Raw genomic sequence first — 20,533 nt, 5'->3', positions numbered from 1 at the left:
GTCAGGCAGAGAGAAGGAGGCTCTGTGAAAGTGTAGAAACATGCCCACAGAGGAGCGAGAAGGCTTGTGATACTGGCATTGTATACATACAGCAGTGTGAGAGGATTTGGTTGTGATGCCAATGAAATTCATTCAAAAAAATAAAGTTCACACTTGCGATTTTTCTGCGTTGAACTGGCAAATATTTTGTTCCATAAACCAACAGTAGCTAATTAATGCTAACGCCCCAAAGAAGTTGATTAAAGGGCACACTTGTGCTTCTTAAGTGCCTCCTGCAAGCTGTACAAAATAATTTTACTAAACCACACACAGACTTTGTGAGTCAACTGATTTTCAGTGCAGTAAAAAATCCTCATGCTCTCAGCTTTAATAGCTCCCATTAATTGGCTCCAGGCCAACCCTAGTTACTCATAAATGATAGGAATCTTTGCTGTAATCGTATTCAGTTAAACTGCATCGAGCTTCCGCAAGAATCCCGAAAAAAAATCCTGCGTTTGATAAATCTTCCCATGGAGGCACAGGTTGCGAAGGCCAAAACGAGGAGTGTGTAAGGGCATGAGCTACAGGAACACACTTGCATGGATGTGGCAACAAATGAATAGGAACCCACACACAACCTTGGCCAACCGCCAGGAGCTACACTGGAGAGTAATGGAGAAACTTGGCATAATGCACAGATGTGCTATTGGGTCAAACAACACTTTGTTTTCCTTGCTGGAGTTTCCTCCCTTTTCACATGGCACTCTGCCAGAGCCTGTACTTCAGCTTTACCGAGGCGGAATTAGTCATTTACAACTCTTATTCCTCTCTCTCTCCACACACACACACACACATACACACCCTACATCTGCCTCTGACAGAGCAGGTGAGTTGTAGTGGCTGCAGAGGGAGCGATACGCAGGGTGAGAGAGGTGGGTACAAACACCCTTTGTTGGCAGCCGAGCCCTCCCCTTCACTTTCCCAAAAGTAGCAAACAAAGGCAGCTTGTCCTGGGCTGCCTGTGCCCCACCCCTGTCACAGCCAGGCTGCCCACCACGCCACACCGTCCCCTGCCAAGAGCCCACGCCTGTTTTAAATGGCACCCCGTGTGTGTGTGTACGGGTGGACCGGGTTCACGTTCCAACACGGAACAAAAGTGGGTGTCAGATGCATCCACGGCACAGCCGTGCGGGACCTCCCTTCCCCTCCCCTCCTTTTCCCGCTCTTTTATTCCCTGATGTTGCCCCAGGCTACAGAAGGGCGTTCGGAGCATCAGACCACAGTGGAAGTGAGCACACCGAGCCAAGCGGATTTAGACAGGCGGACTTTGCAGTGACAACACTATTGGACTACTTGCCGACCTCAACAACTACGCAACGCACACTCCCCCACTTCCCCCCCATCCACCTACTTCCCTCCCACCTCCCACATGCCAGACTTTATTAGACATCCAGAAGAGAAAACAAGAATCATGCTGCTTGCCTGGAAAATGTTGTCTCCACATTCTTCGGCTTAAAACTGACACATCGTAGCAAAAAAATAAATAAAAAAAAAAAACCTCTGAGGAGAGGAAAGAAGTACAAAAGAATGAGGGGGGAGAGGAATAAAAGGAAGTGCAAAATCCTCTGCAAATAATCCAAGAAGGGCACCGGCTTGCTCTCTACCTCCTCGCCTTGCTTCACTCCTTCAAACCCCCCTCCCCCCTCCCCCTGGAGTTGCTCGTCTTGCCCTGGCCCGGTTGGTGAGGGGAAGGGGTTTCTGTGAAGGATGCTCGCACTAAGCTCCTGGCTGCATCATCTTCCGTCCATGCCTTCGGGGGCTGGGAAGAAAGCAGCGTACACCCCCGGCGTCTGTGTGCGCGCGCGCACGCACGGCGACAATCAGGCTGGTGGCCGGATGGCAACGGGATGCAGAAGGCAAAGGGATGGGGAGGTGGGGGTGCTTTTGTTCTTCCAAAAGAAAAGGAAAAAAAAGATCTCCCAGGCAAATATGTCTGGTCAGGGAGCCAGGCAGCGCGGCGGCTGGAAACTCTCTCGCTCCCGTCCGCTGCGCAACATCTATTCACGCCTCTCAATCTCTCACCGTCTCAATCGCTTTTTCTTCACCCTTTGTCTTAGATGATAATGACGCTCGAGGGGCAGCAAAGAGCGTATCACACGGAGAAAAACCTGAATCAGAAGTGCCGGCTCAAACATGCAGCGCTGAGCTCTCTCTCAGCTTGCACAATATACTCCCTGGCTGCTTTCACTTCATAGGATCGGCACGGAGAACACACTCCAGCACAATCCCTCCTCCCCTTTTCCCTCCTCCTCCGCCTCCTCCGCCTCCGTCTTCTCCCCCTTTTTTATGTTTTATTTTAAACCTGGACGCGACCGTGCCTTCAGGACGATTGCCTCCTTTTCTTTTTACCGATTCACTTTTACGGTCACACACTTTTGAGCCCCCCCCCCTCCTTCCCCATTTTGGTTTTGCTCCCCTCCTCTTCCGATACACTTTCATGTAGACTTCAACCATCTCTCAAACACCAAATCCTCACCCTACCCTGACGTTTGCTGGGTTGCCGGGAAGAGATCTGAATGGTGACACACACACGCACACACACACACTCTTGCAATCCCCACCCTAACTTTGAGCATGTAATGCGCACACACGTATTTCAGTCCAGAACGAGAACAATGCAACATTCAAGCCACTCCAGTTAAAACATCACAGCTGTAGAGTTGGCTGTTTTCTCACACCATCGGGGAAGTCATCAGAGCCGAGTGTGTTAAGTTCACAGTTTGCTCCCTGGAGGCGAAAGCCAGTGAGGGAGGGGGGCGAGCTGACAGATTGCTGGGCTGTACGACGGCAAGGACGAGCGGCTGAAAACACCCTGTTTAGAATAACAATGCAAGCGGAGCCCTCCCTGCGCTTCTGCAGCGTGGCCAGAGCATGGCGACGCACATACGTACCGACACGCACACCTCGCCGGCTGCATGACAGGCGCGACTAAAAGACAAAGAGCCCCGCGCGGTCACACGCCACAACCGATTACCACAGAGCGGCAAAAGGGACAGAGGGAGGGAGACTTTGCTACAGAGGACAGGGTGGAAACGTCTATCAGAGCATCATTGGTATTTTTATTCAGTTTCATCATTATTGTGTGTATCCTACAGTGGCCATCCGGGCTGTTGTTTCTCAGCCCAATGAGCAGTGACATGCCATCTCTGTCTCCAATGATGACACATCTGAGGGAGTGTGACCATCAAAGGCAGCAGACCCCACTTCCTACCAGCCAGACACTCACTCTCTCACTCTCTCTCTCTCACACACACACACAGTATTGATGGAGTGTGAGGATACGCCTGCCCCTCTGATCTTTCTCTCTTCAATAAAATTAGGCTGTTGGGGGTGTTGTGTGGGAGGATGACTGACAGTAAGATGTTTTCTGTGGAACACGAGAGCTCAGAGTTTCTCGAGGGACACGACTATTCTGTGGATGTGAGGATTTTTTTTTTCTTTTTTTAAAAAAAGAAAGGAAAGCGCAGAAAGATGACTGGACTCTATGAATGGCCTCTGATGAGTGCAAACACCGCAGGTCAAAATGTCAAATAGTATTGAGCTCCACAGAGAAGATTCTGACGTCTGGCTGCAGCTGTGTAGTTGCAGGGCTGCCTAAAAACATCAACTCTTCAATAACATTATCCTATCAGTGCAAAAATAAAGAATAAAGGGGACTTTAAATAGGTTTTATCATTGTTTGAATAATTCGCTAAAAGCCACACAGTGGATTTAAAGTCATATCTTGATGGCTCTGGTGCCAGTGAGAAAAGTACCGCTCCAAAGATATGAAATTAATTTGTGGTGAACAATGTTTATAGTGGAAAATAAGAATACAATAGAAAATTGTGGGGAAACCTTTAAAAACATAAACATCACCTATGTGCATAGTGTTTGAAGTCCCCATTCAGCACCTGACAGGAGCCTTCAAAACTATATTTTGCAAAATTAAATTAGCATTACCGGTACATAATAAAACCACAGACCTTGAATTTTTAAAAAGAACCATAATTGCACAGTGGCTGTCATTGATTAGTGATGTGAAAAGAAATAAAGGGAAGTGAGATGAGCTACACTCCTACGAACATAAGTGAATAGCTGCCCGACCACTCTCCCGCTCTTTACCTGTTTCTGAATATTAACGGCTGGTTCCAGCATTAGACTCTCCCATCAGGCACCAGCCCAGAAGCGGAATGGTGGGTGGGGGAGTCGATAGGAGAGCTAAGCTGGTCCACGGCCTGAACCAGCATCCACACATGTGCTTTTGACAGACTCCAGCAGTTGACATACCGGAGGTGGGGGCAAGTCAACTGGAGTGAGAGCAGACCGGCACCTCGTTGAAGAACACGTGCAAACACGCACAGGAAGAACACACATTTCTTCCTTTCACGTTTGGGGCAGCCAGGCCTGGCTCTAAATAACTACTGAAGGTTACATCTGTTCACCCCCGCCAAACTCCTGCGCCGCCGCCGCCGTAAAGGAGAGCCACAATCACACCTTAGAGAGCTTTTGGTTACGCAAACAAGCAGCTGTTTCTACAAGTCAGTCCACAAGCTTACGCAAGCACAATTATTTAATACAAAAAGAATGAATCTGAAGCTTATTTATTGGTTTTCAGTTATTTGGTCTGAAAAATATAAATTTATTATACCAAGAAGCGGTGGTGAATTGGTTTTCAAGCTGTTTTGTCATGTCTGTCATTTTTATAAGGTAGGAAATCTAAAGGTTCCAGTACCTTTTCCTTTATAAAGCCAAATAAAAAGACATCGCCGTCACAAAAAAAGTGTAAAGGTTTCCTTCTCGTAAAAAGAAGCACAATTTTTGTTTTTTTCACGTTCTTTTCCGGATTCCAAAAGAGTTCAAACTTTAATCTCTCTATATAAATCTCTGCTTGCTTTCGCCCTCCTGCTGCAGGACTTATATCCCTGACCTTTAGTGCAGTCAAATATCAACGGCAGCGGTCACGCTCTGAAAGACCCGGCAAGCGGTCCGAACCTCCTTGCGGCCTATGTGGATTTACCATAGAGAGAGAGAGTCCTCATCTTTAACCGGCCTAATTATACTGTAAGCGCCCTTTTCCTGTAAGTGCTGGAACTTGGCTGCTGAGAGGACGCTGGATGTAGAGGCCTGTTAAATCCCACTAAAGCACTTAAGGGGATTTTAAAAAAGCGAATGGTAGAGCAGGCCAACCTGCTGCTTGGAGACCAAGCTTCAGTAGACCACATTATGCCTCAAGGTCCAGGGGTCCATTTCAGAAGCTGGCCTGGCAGTAGCAAAAGAGTGGGTTAGATTCTTGTATTGAACTCGTTTTCCACTATTACTATTATAACGTAGCACCCTTAGCATGCCTGCCCGCTTTGTTGTCAAACCGATATCGTCTAGTAAATGAAAACATATCTGTGAAATTCAGCCTTCTCTCTAAGACGACGACCTACTTTTATACAAACGTTTTGCAACATAGGTACCATAAAGAAACAGCTTTTTTCCCCCAGATATTATCACCTACACTTTTTAGTTTTAATGACTGACAGAAGGACCCCCTCACAGCTCTTCACAATCGCAACCATGACTGCAGAATTCTACCAATGCTCACAAAACGTATGTGGTTGTGCAGTTTTTTTTCCAATTGCCACAACTAATGAGGGGTGTCACTTTGGCTCAAGATTGCACAAGGCTGCATCCCGATATGTGACATAGTGAAAACTGTTACGCGCCACGTGCATTATTGCAGAATCGCTCTGCCCGCTCTTTTCTACCACTAAACATGTGGGAACAATAGGCAGCCAGTATCAGAGGGGAATAAACAGGACTAACTTGCTTTGATCAAACCCGGAGGACTGAAGTTGCTGTAAGGACAAGGTGAAAGCAGCCTCTATCATAGGCAGAAGGCAGCAGGGTAGCCATCCATCAATTCATGTGAGTTAAATGATCGAAGGTACCAATTAAAAAGGTCAGACAGAAAACAATATTGTATTGAAGCATGATTCCTATGGATTTAGTTTAAAACCTTTGACCTTTCAAAGCTGGATCCAACTAAAACGTGAGGTGTCTCGTCACAAAGATGCGGTAGGAGCACAACGATAGTTGACAGCTTTACATTTCTGGTACAAAACACCTACAGCTCTCAGATTTTCTCTGTCTTTTATGCTCAGAGACAATTCATCTGGGGTTTAGGGAGCAAAGATGCCTGCTTGGAATGGACGGTATGGATAGAAAGTGCAGAGAGGTGGTAAAAGAGAAGTCCTAATGTGGTTTTGGTGACGCAAGTCTAATTCCCAAATGATGAATATTTATTTAGGAGGCCTGGGTTTATCCTTTGAGAGGCACCTGCTGGAGCAGCCAGGATAAATAACCCCCTTCAGGCATGTATGCAGACACACATCCGCATAAACCAAGAGCCCAAACCCCCTCGATAGCTGTGCAGATAACAACCCTGAGTCAACAACTGTCTCTCTGCTTTTGTGTTCTCTGCTGCCCCCCTCCTCTCTTAGCCTCCCACGCCTGAATCCCCATGGTACTGCAAGGACCAGGGCTAGAAAAGATGCAGGGATGAGGGACAGCAAAATGGGAACTAAAGGCAAAACAGAGTGGAGACGGCTAAATTAGACCATGGAAATGCAAATTAGTGTGTTTTTAGGGGGGGAAGGGAGAACTAAAAAGGACAGGCAGGCTGAAATTTCAAGGCAGAAACTCCCCAACTGGCTCAGGTGCAGCAACAGTTAAAGGAAGAGCCGTGAACATCGCACTCTGCTTTTTAACTTCAAACATTTTTAAAAAAAAAAAAGCAACCTACACCTAGCAAAGACTGCTATAGGCACAAAATAAAAGGATATTTTGGTGCCTCTATCCCTCCACCCTTCATTCACACCTTCCTCCTCGGCGAACAGCGAAGACGCACTAAACTTAAAACTCGGACGCAAATGGCAGCCTGTTGAAACACACCTCCTCCATCTGGAAAACGAGAAAGTGAGCATGAGGGAAAGGGATGAGGACAGAGGGAGCAGGGTGAGCCAGCTGCAGGTGGTCTCCAGATGTGGTGGCTCTGGGGACAAGCCACTTTGGCGCTGTTCAGGCCTCCCGTCCTTACACTTTTCTTCCCATTGCTCCACCTCCTGTCTCAGTGACAGGAGCCATCTGGCCTGGCAGAGAGAGCGGAGACACAGCACAGTCCCACCCTCCCAAGTGTGGCCCCTGCATGCCACTCGGCAGAGAGTACAAGCAAATAAAACGCACACATGCGCGCACATACACAGTACTTCACGCCCCCATCTCCCCCTGAGGCTGTCACATGGCTATTAACCCAGAGAAGCTGCAGACCAGCTGTGTGCCATTACGATAAATACACCAGGGGTCGTGGGGTCTTGTCAACTAGGAGTCAACCATCACAACTATGAGGTGTCTGCTTACAGCCTTTTAAAGCTCACTTTGTTGAAGAGTTACAGGCATTTTCATCATCATAAACCCCCTCTCTTCATCTCCTCCACTCGCTGGAAACAAACTCCCACCCACTCACTCACCTCCCTCCTCCACAGCAGATGATATTTCACACTGGCACAGGAGTCCCCTTCTCCACTAAACCTGCAGTATCGTAGGGTCCACACTTTGGTCACATGATACGACACCTGGCTCAAATGACACCTCTAAGTTCCAGCGACGCTGCCCATCACTTAAGCTAAAGAGCCGTAACACCCCCGATGATCTAAACCCCATTTCAGACTTTCAAATTTTTCCTTGGAAACCATTTATGTATCCATTTTCTCCCTATAGGAAAATAAAGCTGCACCCTGCTTTCCAATTGTCAGTCATTGTAGCTCAGTTTAGTATACTTCTGTAAAAGGTTAGCCAGTCAAAGCTTTGGCTAATGTCTGCAGCCTCATTTAGTCTGTGTACAGCCTGGGAATACTCTAAAAAGGACAGGGTTTATGTGCAGTAGAAATGGAGGAAAATGGACTGTAATGACTGAAAGGGTACAGGGGAGCTGTAACCTAATGGTCAATGAGATTGATGCAGGGTTAATGCGGCACTGTTCTCTCAGGTATAACTGAAGAAAATAAAAACACACAGCGTGTACATGCATGGACAAAATACAGATCAGGGGAGGAGGAGGAGCTCGTCTCCTTTTTTAGTTATTATTTATTTTATTTACACGTTATCTTAGCATCTGCTTTCTGGCATTACTTAGGCTCTTTCAAGTCTCGCTTCTTTAGGGAAACAGCGTTCAGCTTTCTAGTTACACAAATAAAGACTCTAAAGCAAGCGAGTACACACAGAAATGCTATGATATTACAGAAATGCCCTAAAGATATAAAAATAAAGCTCTGAAGCCCGAAGGATCCCCTCAAAATCCTTTCCTTGCATGTTTTCAGACGGGAGATGTTCTGAGAGTCCTGCTGCGTTTGTTGGCTGCAGGGCTGCATGGCAACCAGCATCATTGATTTGCAGAGCAGGCTGCAGATCAAACCACAGGACAAACTGGGCAGGAGGACAATGAAGGACCACAGAATACCACATGGGAATGAAATGACAACTGGTCTATCAGGAAGGCCAAAAGCAACCAACGACCGTCCTGCAAATCAGAGGGAGCTACAAAAACCTGCTGTTTCGCAATGAGGAATTCACTAAGATAAACATTCCATGTTTTTATTCAAATCTTATTCATTTTTTCTTTTACAAAACCTTCACTGAAAAATGAAGAAAATACATATGTGCACGAGGTAAGGCAATCAGTTAACCTTTGAAACACCCTGGCAATGAGATTTGCTGCTCTTTTAAGCTGCAAAAAAAAGGAGAAGAAAAAGAAGGAAAAAATAAAACACAAGGTTGGCCACCACTTCAGAGGAGATATTCAATATCCATGAGCTTTTTCATTTCACACTGATGAATAATTCAGGGTGACCTACCCACTGCTGAGCGGTAGTGGAAAAGGGGGATGGAGACACAAAAAATGACAGGGAGTGTGTGGAGGTAGCTGTCCGTTATCGCGGTTGCGGCTGTAAGACAAGCGGAACGTCAAAACTCCTAAAAGCTGCACTAGTATGCAGCAAAACTGACGACAGATAATTGGGAAGATCATACGAAAACGCTGCCTTACTGTCAGCGAGAGTACACATAATTGCCATTCTGTAAAGCGAATAACCGTCACTGTAAGACAACCACAACACTGTCACCAAAAGGAGAAGGTTCATCACGTCACAAGGCAGGCACCCACACATAAACACCTTATTTTCTTCTCACAGCGCTTAGCAATCATCGCTAGTACAATGAGGGGCCACGAAGGGTCAAGTGTCACAACTCGTATAAGCATTGCTGGTGGTAACTGAAATTGACACTCTGTTTTTTTTTGCCTTTTAAAGCCAAACATGTATGCCTTTTAAAGCCATACATATTCTATGTATGCAAAGTATCAACTGAGAACCCAACCACTGCTAACGCATAGGAAATGAAATGCCAGCAACTCACTGTCAGCATCTATCAGTACTGGAAGGAGATGAGCCATTTGAAAGCCCACTTGCTGACCCTGGACAGCACTTTCCACCCAGAGCAGAGGTCAGATGCTACCATCACACACAGACATAAACACACTTAAACACTCAAGCTGTCACAAACAGGGTGAAACCAGCTGTTCCTCATTCTCTGAAGAGCTCTGTTCCCTCTGTGCTTTGGCTGGCTTCAGAGAAACCATTAATCCTTCCGTGATCAAACCTTGAGACAACAGCAATAATGGGCAGAACAACAGTTTTGGTTTGATGTCTTTTGGAAGAAGTACAGCAGTGGAAAAACTAAATTTCTTGCATATTCTCGTGAGACAAGCAATGCAAAAGTCAATTTTCATGTAAAATTTAGAAGGTTCTCAGATATTGGAGACAGGTGACATAAGGACGGTGCACAGAAAAGTATAAATGAACCAGAAGGTGAGCGGTGGCCTTCAACATTCAATGTTTACAGGTTATTACAGTGTAATTCACTTACAAGTGACCTGCAAAAGCTGGAAGAGCCAAGAATGCAGATAAACTGCTTCTCTGCTTGATCGACCAACATAATCACATGAAGTTATTCCAACAAATCATTTCTTTTACTCACTTAGATCCAGACAGATGTCAACAGTGGGTTCAAAGGAAGCACATCAACAAATGCACCTGTTTCGCTTCTATTTCAAGGCGATGGAGACGCTCCATAAGAGGACAAAAGTCACCAAATTGTTCAGCATAACATATGTTGATCAATTATAAAGATTAAATAATGGTGTGTGATGATGGTGTATGATAATAATAAAGCACTACCCACTACGCAGCTATTAAGATTAAGATTAAGATTAAGATGAATTTAAGACTATGTACTATACGATGTACTATAGACTATGTAATAACCGTGACCAATACCATGTGATGGAACCCTCCTGTCTGCCTGTGCTCATTCATATTAGCGGGATTAGTGAGGATGACACACAATCCCACTGACTGACGTGTGATGTCCTCATAGTACCAACAACGCACACCAATACACAATAGAGAAGGATTTATTTTTTCCACTGCGACACATTTGTACTGTTTTATCCCATATTTTCTGTTCGGGATTAATGTTGTTAAACTACATTCTACAAATTGTCTTACATAAGGTTAGGTCTCGTTTTTAAGTAGACCTGTCATCTTGAATCACATACACATGAATAAAGGTCAGCTTAAAGAATATGCCTACAAAAGCAGTCCATCCTGGGTCCTTCATCGCAATGAAAGCCTTAAGTCTCACAGTTCCACTTTTATATCCAATGTGCTAACGCCTCCACAAGAAGCTGTTCTGTACAGTCAATAGTTTAAACCGAAGGAAGAAAAAGAGACAGAGGAAACTTAAGGTCTTATCCCCATGTCCTGCTGTCACATCCAGCAGGCCTCAGATGAAGACAAACACACTTCCTGCTGCTCAGACGGAACATCTGTGGGCTGTATTCAGGAGGGGCAGCCACACTGTGTGAAATGCACATACATGTCCATATATTACGGACAAACCCTTTGGTCTTGTGAACTCAGGGCAATGTTAGATTAAAAAACAACCTTGGGGGTGGTCAAGCAGTAATACACAAACTTACAAACCCAAGCAGCGAAAAGGTCTAAGGACACGATATCATACAGGAAACAAACACTGAAATCCTTTTCAGACACCTGAACAATGCCATTTAGGCAAGGACAGCTGTGAGTACATTAGACATGCATCCTCGTAGATGTCCTTCCAAATAAAAGGCAGGGAAATTAAAATCCCATTCAGGGCCTTATGGCAGCCACGCACAGGAAGGACATATCAACTGTGGCTTGCTAAAACCTGGCACAATTATATCCAAGTAGGAATAACTACCGACATATCCTACGAGACTATTGGCTGAAAGGGATATTGACCACTTCCTGTAAGCTATAAGCCCCGCCCTCATCGTGCACCACCTCTTAATTCCCTCCCTGGTAAAGAACAGCTAAAGATGTTCTGTGGATTATCCGTGCAAGGAAACCACGTGCTGGCATTTGTGGACGACTTTTAAGTGTCCACCTTAGTTAATCTTATGAGCATGCACACAACACATTCTATCGGCCTTTCACAGCTCTAGCTAACAGGTTGGCTATTCTGCTTCACGTGACACTGAAGTCAGGTTTACCCACCTGTGCTGCTCTGTGAAATGCCAGTGACAGGCAACTCCATGGCCAATACGAGTGCTGCAAGGCGCTCTCCCTACTTTGAGTGGAAAGGAAATGTTGCAACTAAGCTCGACTCAGCTGTTTAATGCCATTATTAACACTGCTTACTGCTTTAGCCAACCAAGACAGGGCCTAGCACCATGCATGGCCCTCCCACCTGCAGTCTTTACATAAATGTTTTAAGCTGCAACAGATTTCCCTGCTACTCACGTCTTTGCTTTCAAAACTCAGCTTTGAGCATAACTAAGAATTGGGCTACATGAAAATGCGGACACCTAAATGGCTGTGTGCAAATTTACGCTTTGATGTAATACGATGAAAAGAAGTCTGGCTTGCCTTGGTGAAACATGCAATTTATTCAGGAGGTGCAAAAAGAATAATGTGTTAAATTTTCATCAATATGCATGTTTGAACATGAAAAACCATGCATGGCAATAACAGAGGCTCTTCACCGGTACAGCCTTCTCACCAGAATGAGATCCAATCCCTTGAGATACACGGTTCAGATCAACAGTAGGGGACAGAATGAGTTGAAGAGAAATGTTTTCATTAAGATCCCTGCAACATCTTTTTCTGTTTCCACTGAATTTGCTTGTGAACGTGTTCTCAGAGTTTCAGGTGCACAAAAATAAATGTGCACCTCTGCATGCAGTGCTACTTGTTTTCCCTTTCCTTAAATGTCTAGATTATCTATCTCTGATATCCGCCAAACGCTCTGGTTGCCAAGCAACACGCAATTAACAAGTAAGCGTTCCCGTCGTCAGCAAAGGCTGCCCATTATTGCATGAAGTTACTGAAGCAACAAATGTTGGCTGCATGCAAATGTTGTTGATGCGACTTCCATTGCATTGCTCCCCTAGAGCATATCTCTTTTTATAAGGTTTTTGGTATTTTTAAGACCACAAGAAGAGATGTCACATGTGAGTAACAAGAAAAGGAAGACTAACAGATTAAGTAGATTACTTTTTGACAACTATTATTTGATTACTAATAATAGTAGATTACTATTATAGTAGATTATAATTATTACAGCAAATTGATTTGTATATTCATAAAATTTATGGGTTTCCATAACTGATTCTAAAAGGTGTTAAGATAAGAAGCATGAACATGCGAACCATGAGCATACTTCAATTTAAAAAAGATACATATTTAACTGAAAATTTAAAAACATTTTTATGAAAATGTTCTAGTAAAAATTAACAATTCTTAAGATATATCATGAAAAATGGAATACTTGACTTGTACATTTATACTCTGAGAAGATAGATGTCAACATTAAATACCACATTTTAAAGTCGTAAATGTGGTATTTTATAACAGAAGTAAGACAACAGTAACCGCTAACACGCTGGCTATAAAAACAGCTACCTATAATAGCCCACACAACTATACATCCAATTAGTCTAATTGGATATGAGGCAGTTAAGCTTGTGATTAAGAGAGAGTGCAGTGTAAAGTAGCATGACAGCAATTTGGCATCAAATAAATAAGTAAAAATAGATTTCAGATTTACTTGAGGCGTATAAAATAATACATTAATAGAAGATCTCGGTACTTCTGTGTTTTGCAGATGGATTTGTGAGTGTTCACCAATATTAGCTTTCATTAGACTGAGTGAAAACATTCGAGAGATGTTTAAAAAGCAAAGCAGTGCCACAGAACCCAATAAAATGCAATGTTTTAAAGAGAATCATATCATCTTGTAGATGAGACAGGATGCCTTCTAGCAAATGACACATCTCTGTTGCAATATATGTGTTAATAGCTGTGTTAAAAAGACCTGCACAGCAGCTTAACGTGTCAAATACATCGTAACCGCTACTACAGGTTAACAAAAAAAACATGCTAGAACTATTGAAGGACACCAAAAAACAATTTACAGTATATTGAAATTAAATGTAACCATGCATATGATTCTGAGGGAAATAAAACCAGAACATTTTATCTAGAACTGGCAGAAGGTTGTGAGACAGACAAAGACATTGACATTAGAAAAGGAGCGATTTGACATTACTTGTGTCAGGTGTGGTGGTCATCGTTGACACAATGACTGGCGGACCAGTACGACGTCCTACTAACTTGGTGGTGTTGAGATTTTGCCCTTGCAGTGTGGAAGAAGACGTCACGGGAGCGATGGAACTCTCAGGCGCGACATTCATCCCTTTCCGGAGAAGTTGAGGGCTATGGAGGGGGCTCGGTGCTCCCACTGGTGAGGCTGGTGGAAGGTTGGGTACCCGCTTCATCAGCTCCATGGGGGAAAAGGAGCCAGAAAATGTTTTTGGTGCTGTTCCAGGTGTGCCAGGAGCTGGGGGTGGCTGCTGTCCATGTGCAGACATGGCCAGACCAGTGTGCGCATTATATAGTGACAAGGGTCTTCCTTGGGTCAAAGCACTGTTGTATCCTCCTGGACTGACTGGGAATGTTCCCGTAGCCAGGGGACGTGCTCCTGGATAGGTGGTGGTCTCTAAGAGATGTTGAGACGGTGCACTACTGGGTCTTCTGCCAAGAAATTCTCCCATCCTGGGGGACATGGGTTGGATAGCGGAAGGTGGTTGTTGCATTAAGCTGGGGTCCATAGTCAACCCATGGGGTTGCATGTAAAAATCGTTGCGGTGGCTAAAGCTGCTGGAACGAGCACGTGTCGCTGGTCCATTTGTCTTGCAACCAAGTATTACACGAGAGAGAACTCGAGCCTGAGCCAAATTAGGGGCTACAGAGCGGACATCGTGGTCCTCCATCATTCCCAGCGTGGCAAGGGAATCGAAGCCATGTTGTAACAAGAGAGTGATAGTACTCTCGGCCAAGCCTTCTGCTCGCAAGAAATTCAAAAAAGTAGGATCCACCATTTTCTTTGGGTCTGCGGCACTGGGATGGTGCGATGGTATATTGGAAGTCATTCCAGCTGTAGCAGCCATCATGGCTGAACTAGGATCATAATTTGGGTCATAAGGCAGCCTCTGGGAGGCCATCATTCCATAAGCCCGGGGAAGAGCGCCGTCCATTCCTTGAGAAGCCGGGTCCAGCGCTGAAAAAGAAGCAGCCGTCTGACGAAAGTTCGATGACAGGCTGCCAGTGTTATTGTAAGCTCGGTGTGTCGAGAGAGAAGGTGGCTGAGCAGCGTACTTAGGGAAAGGGGGCTGAACCCCGTACACTGCAGGAGAAATAGAGCTTCCACTGATACGCTCAACGCCTGGGATCGTCTTAGATCCCAGAGATTCCCTGTACAAATGGCTCAGCTCATAAATGGGTGGGGGAGGAGAGGGAGGCGGAGGAAGTGGAGAAGGTGCAGGTGTAGAAGCGGAGAGGACTGCGGGAGTTGTGGTTCTTGCCTGTCCTTGATCCCAAGTAGCACACGTGGCCCCAGTGGTGGACCCCAAAGGTAGCGCTGATCTCGAGACAAGGTGGTGGTGATCTCCGTAAGACAAGGAGTCTTCTGGTAGCTGACCAGATAAAGTGGCATCAGCTAGGTAGTAATCCTGAGAGGGTGCTGACGTCTGGCCTGTGACCGCCTGCTCTTGATACAAGCTGTTGCTCAGATCGGACATCAAGTTCTTCTTTTGCAGCTGCCGTCCATGCTGGGTCGGTCTATAAAAGGAAGACTGGAGGCGTGAATCCTGTTTCTCTCCCACATTCCTTTCATGGGGAAACCAGATTTCCGGATTCCCCCAAACAAATGGCAAAGAACTCCTCCGCCCTGCAATGGAGCCACAGAAGTGGCATTGAGCTGCAGTGCTATTGTCCAAGTTTTCAGTCCATTCGGGACCAGGCTTGCCCATAGACCCACCAAAAAGTGACTGCTTGCTCGAGTTAGGCATCACGGAACACAATAGAGAGCACAGCTATAAAAGTACAAATAGAGCTCTTCATCCCATTTCAACTATCAAGTTACACTAGCAACCAATCAAAAATGGAGGAGGGAATAGGAGTGGAGAAAAGGTGAAGCATGAGTTACCAGTTTACCTGATCTGTAGCTGACGAACCCCCTCCTCCTCTCACTACTATGTCGGCAATATCATGTGGCTCCCTGCTGGCAGCCTATCTAAATAATTCAGCTTTGGAAACATTAGAAATCCATGAACAAGACATAGAATACACACCAACAGAGACAGACACATACACATACAGATGGGGGAAAACACACCTTTAAGCTGAGGCTCTACTCCATTTTACAGAAATGGTCATGCTTGTGTTCGGCACGGTGCTTGCATTCTAAGACCGGGGTTAAAGAAATTGGGATACAAACGCATGCTGGACAATGCCAAAAGAATGGAGGAGGGGAGGAGACGCGCTAATCCCAGGCGGTTGATGCATGCCATTGGCAGGGACAACCTTTTCCAACATAGCGACTGCCACAAGGGGATTAGCATTAACTAAAACCTGCTTAAATCCAATAGCCCTTGTGACATCACTTGAACCGGATAGCATACATAGCCAGCATGCTGCCCTGGCCCTTGAGTATAAGCTCCAGTATTTACAATGCTTACTGTTACTACTAACCCCTTCAATGTCCAAAATCCCTCTAGGCATGAATGGATCTTCCCAGAGGAACTGAGCATGTTGGGATGGCATACAAGCTGTAGTATGTCCCTAGAGAACAGGGGTAGAGGCAGTTGGAAATGCCACACACAGACATGCGCCCACACAGATGAAGGTCAAAGGTCAACTGGAAAATGTACAGCCGCCCCTTAAAGTGACATACATGAATATCCACATAGAAGTTATTAAATGGGCAAATGCACGCAAACAGGCCAAGAGGAAAAACAATCCGAGCCTTCAATTTTAACCCCTCCTCCCCCCCCAAATGTTTATTCATTCCGTGAATCAGCATGACTGAACCTTTACCCGCCGAGCCGCATTTCCTCTCACAGCACATCCACTTAGCTAGTACATACAAAAGATACACAACAGAGCAGATGTGGCTTATCTGAGATGTTGGCATCAGACAGATAACCACTAGTGTTTGCTTGCCTTGGGGAGAGCAATGTAAACAAAGAAAACAGTGTCAGGAAAAAGGAAAAGCGAGATTTGATAAGTGTGTGATGGAAGAAAGGCTGATAAGGCAGAAGGCTGCCAAGTTTGACTTCTCTTCTTAGTCAAGCACTGTGGGTTAGGACAAGGGGAAGGGGAAGGGGGTATGACTGCACTGGACTGTGACAGTATGATGGGAAAAAGGTAACAAGGTTTAGAAAAAGAAACGTGTACTCTCATCTTAGTACTCATCTCAGTAGAAACAAAGAGAAAGGGTGACTGAAAGGGGCTAAATTTAAGACAACAGATTTTAAACAGCACCGTCTGTGTAAGTGGAACTAAGGCTTTAATCATTGTGGATCCTTTTAAATTGTAAGTGAGAAATGATAATACAATGTTTAAAAACACCCTAATAGAAAATTAAGTAGGTCAGAAACAAAACAGATCATAACATATTCATCTTCCTTGTGGCTCTTGGCAGTTCAGGATGATGCACTTCTAAAAAGGATTGTTTCTCTCATTAAAGCTATACCTAGCAATTTCCTCAGAGTGATTTCTCAGCACTGTCCTCCCAGGTCTGAGTTTCCTTGTGCTTTTTGTCAGCTGTAAAAGACATTATTAATCACACCGTCGCATCTCTGTATGGCCAGCGCTGACAATAACTTCTTTTAATAAGCCCCTTCCAGGCTCTTGTGTCACTCAGATCCCCACTTCCTGACAAAAATATTAATAACAATAATAAACGCCCCAAGTGCAGCCAGCCTGGTGTGGCTAAAACGGAACAAGGATAGGGCATATCATATCTCCTGCAATGCAAATTGCTGCATTTCCCACAATTCATAAACGAGGAGGAACTGGGGTAGCATATTCATCTTGTCTACATTCTGTGATATGCCTCTCATGAGAGCTGCTCCATAATTAAGTGAGCATGCTATATTACATTCATCAAGCAACAGGGACCCTGGAGTTGCTAGCATGAATAATAAAATACAAGAAAAGAAAAGCCCAAAACATATCCACTGGATATTAGTGAACAGCATCAGAATTCATGCCAACATGCTGTGCACTGGCTCATCGCATGTCTTATGGTGTCTTTGAAAGACCTTTAGGTACAATGTGTTGAGCAGACATCCAGCAACAGTCACGCCTTTGGAACAATCTGGCCATCTTTCTAGGGCACAGGATGCTAACGGCAGGACTTGGCAGACAGGGCAGGGAGAGATAGCCGCAGAATGATTTAGATAGCTGCAACTCTACAAATGCTGATCCATTAAACTTTCATGGGGCTTCATAAATTAAAAGCATGACTGGAAGAACTTGAAATTCTACTCAATTACTGTGATTGTACAGTATATTAAAGTTTTAACAAGCCTCTGGGCTTTTGCTTGCTTTAACGCAAGTAGAGGAAAGAAGGAGGGGGGGGGATACAAGGAAAGAAAATGCATGTCACTGTTCCAATAGCTCTCTGGGGGTATGCATCTGCTGTGTTATCGGGAGGAAGTCCACCGCCTCTTTACGGCCTCAAATCTCTACAGACGATGACACACACAGGGCATGTCACGCATTTATAGGGGTGAGAACACAGAGCATACAAAAGCTGCTACTGGAAATCTATCATCGGCAGGGCCAGATCTTGTGGACTCGGTAAGGCCACTGATGACTTTCTCCCATTTTAGTGGGCTGGGCGGTTTGCTACTTCTTTTTGCCTCGTTTGTAACTCTGCGCCTCGCCCGCCTATGATTATCAAGCCAGTGGCCCATACTGCATCACAGATGGGGTAGACAGAAGGGAGAGACGACAGCCCACTTGCTTTTTGGAGAGACAAGGAGTGTGCAGCTGAGTGAGAGAATGGAAAGGGAAAGACAGTGTTAAGAGATGGAAGGATAGAACAGGACCAAATTTGTCTCCATGTCACCGATATGGAGACTAATAGGGATATGGGGTCTCGTTGAGCAGAAGGAAACATAACAACAATGATAAATTCTGTCAGGACCTACAGAGTTCAGAACATATATCCAGTTTTAATTTTACACAAAGGTACATTAATCATGACTAATCTGTGCGAGGTACTAGAGTAAACAAGCCCAACTGAAAGCAAAGACCATCTGTCTGCATTTTGTTTTAAAAGAATGGAATTTCTATAAGAAAAGACAATTAAATAAAGCTCACATTGCATGCTGGTAATACCACAATGTTCCACTCTAGTTGTTTGACAGTGTTTTGTTATTAAAGGACTAAGTTAGATAAATCAAGTAGGATTTATTCCACACAACAGAAACATTTACATATAACCTAATCAAATTTTGATGGCGCTAACATTTAATGACCATTACATTACAAAAAAATGAGCTGCTACTACTTGCTATGCAGTGTATGTGGAGAGATTATACTCCCAATTATGAAATCGTGAAGCATTATCATCATGCAACATGAATTAAAATGCAGATGCTGATTAAAACATTATTTGACAAGATTAGAGTGGGTCTCGTCTAACCAGCGGGAAAACAATATCGCAGTCAACAAACAAAGCCAAATCCTGTCAACATTCCCAGCATCAGCCCAGTTGCTGGAAAATAAGGGGGAAAAAAACACCAGTTAAATTCAGATTAAACTGAAAGCACGCTTGGACCCGAGGCTGAGCCCCAGCATTTCACCAACAAATAAGAAAAACTAACCAGGGAGCTGGTCACAGTCTGTCAGCAGCTCCCTTCCTTTATTTACAGATCAGCCAGATTAGTTAAATCCATATCAAGGCGTTTATTAACTTAATGATGCCCTGTCATTAAGCCAATTGTTTTCCACCATGCAAAACAGCCAGAAATACTAAATCATGGAGGATTACCACTTTGTGCGCTGTCTTGGACGGACAGAGAAGGCAAAAACTGTCGGTAAGTAGGTGACTGAGCGTAGTGACCCTACAAAACCTCTTCCGTTTTCTACCTTATCACGCCACGACTGTACATGCAGTCAGTGGGACAACTTTGCCTGGTCGCTGGCTCCTGAACAGATCACAAGCTGTTTTCCTTTCCAACTCCTTTTTAGTCTTTTATCCTTTACGCCCTCACAATGGGATCCAGGAGACTGATTCACCGATCCTTTGTGTTGGCCATCTGGAGTGCTGCTCTGCGTGCGGGTGTTTGTAAATGAGCGCGCGGCATTTGCGCGTGAGAACAGGGGCCTGGGCAGGTAGCTAGCTCTGCACGCATCGCAGCAACACCTGTTACTGTCTATCCGCGCGCCTCTTGTGGGCTTTGAGCTTGTGCCCAACAGAGCAGACTAACTGTTGTTCCCTCAGGAATGACTAACTACCTCAGCTGTCTAATTCTTGCGTGCAACAGCTGGATGTGGACCGCAGCTCTAATCAGGAAGAATTTCTCCCAACAACCGACACACCTGTGCTATGAAATATGGCAGACCTGTATCTGTTACTCAGTATTATCGTTCACTGACTTTCAGCCTCCCTTTGGCTGCAATTTAAAAATTTGCTTTGAATGCCACTCTTCTTTCTTGCCACATGTAAATGGAATGCAAGCCGCTGCCAACTGGACGACACAACAAAAAGTCTGATAACGGGGAAGAAAACAATCAGCCTCGTTAAAGTTAAGAGAACCCAACTGTCTCACAAATCCAGGCAGTTTAGAATTTACATACTCTTGTCTTTCAAGCAGGCCTTTTTTTTTTTTAGATAAAAGGATTTTAAAATAATTGGCTTCAAATTCAAGAGCAGAAAATTAGCCATCCAAATGAATGTACAAGAGTTTTGTACCTGAATCATGCAGCTAGGAGCATCCTCTGAGTCTGCACGAAAATGCAGGTATGAAATTAAAGCCTGGCTATAGTTTAATCTTTCCACTTAATAATGAAAT

General features: G+C 44.7%; 2 protein-coding genes across 4 annotated transcripts in view; both read right to left on the bottom strand.

The window, feature by feature from the left end:
- Nucleotides 1-20,533, bottom strand: part of LOC101074618 (C-terminal-binding protein 2) — a 68,854-nt gene that overhangs the window by 15,722 nt on the left and 32,599 nt on the right. The window contains exon 1 of one of the 3 annotated variants that reach the window (XM_029840467.1): nucleotides 1,462-2,229. The exons of the other annotated variants lie outside the window; for them this stretch is intronic. Within the exon in view, the coding sequence (XP_029696327.1) occupies nucleotides 1,462-1,483 (22 nt within the window). The 5' untranslated portion in view covers nucleotides 1,484-2,229. Of the gene's footprint in view, nucleotides 1-1,461; nucleotides 2,230-20,533 lie in introns of those variants that run through there. 3 annotated transcript variants of the gene reach the window in all.
- Nucleotides 13,255-15,816, bottom strand: LOC777963 (uncharacterized). The gene has a single exon (XM_011616757.2). The coding sequence runs from the start codon at nucleotides 15,512-15,514 to the stop codon at nucleotides 13,688-13,690; it is 1,827 nt and encodes a 608-aa protein (XP_011615059.2). The 5' UTR covers nucleotides 15,515-15,816; the 3' UTR covers nucleotides 13,255-13,687.

The sequence above is a fragment of the Takifugu rubripes genome, chromosome 1 (genome assembly GCF_901000725.2).
Source record: "Takifugu rubripes chromosome 1, fTakRub1.2, whole genome shotgun sequence".
In the NCBI taxonomy this organism is placed as follows: Eukaryota; Metazoa; Chordata; class Actinopteri; order Tetraodontiformes; family Tetraodontidae; genus Takifugu; species Takifugu rubripes.
Note: the sequence above shows the minus strand (reverse complement) of the source record. Positions and strands in the feature narration are given on the sequence as shown.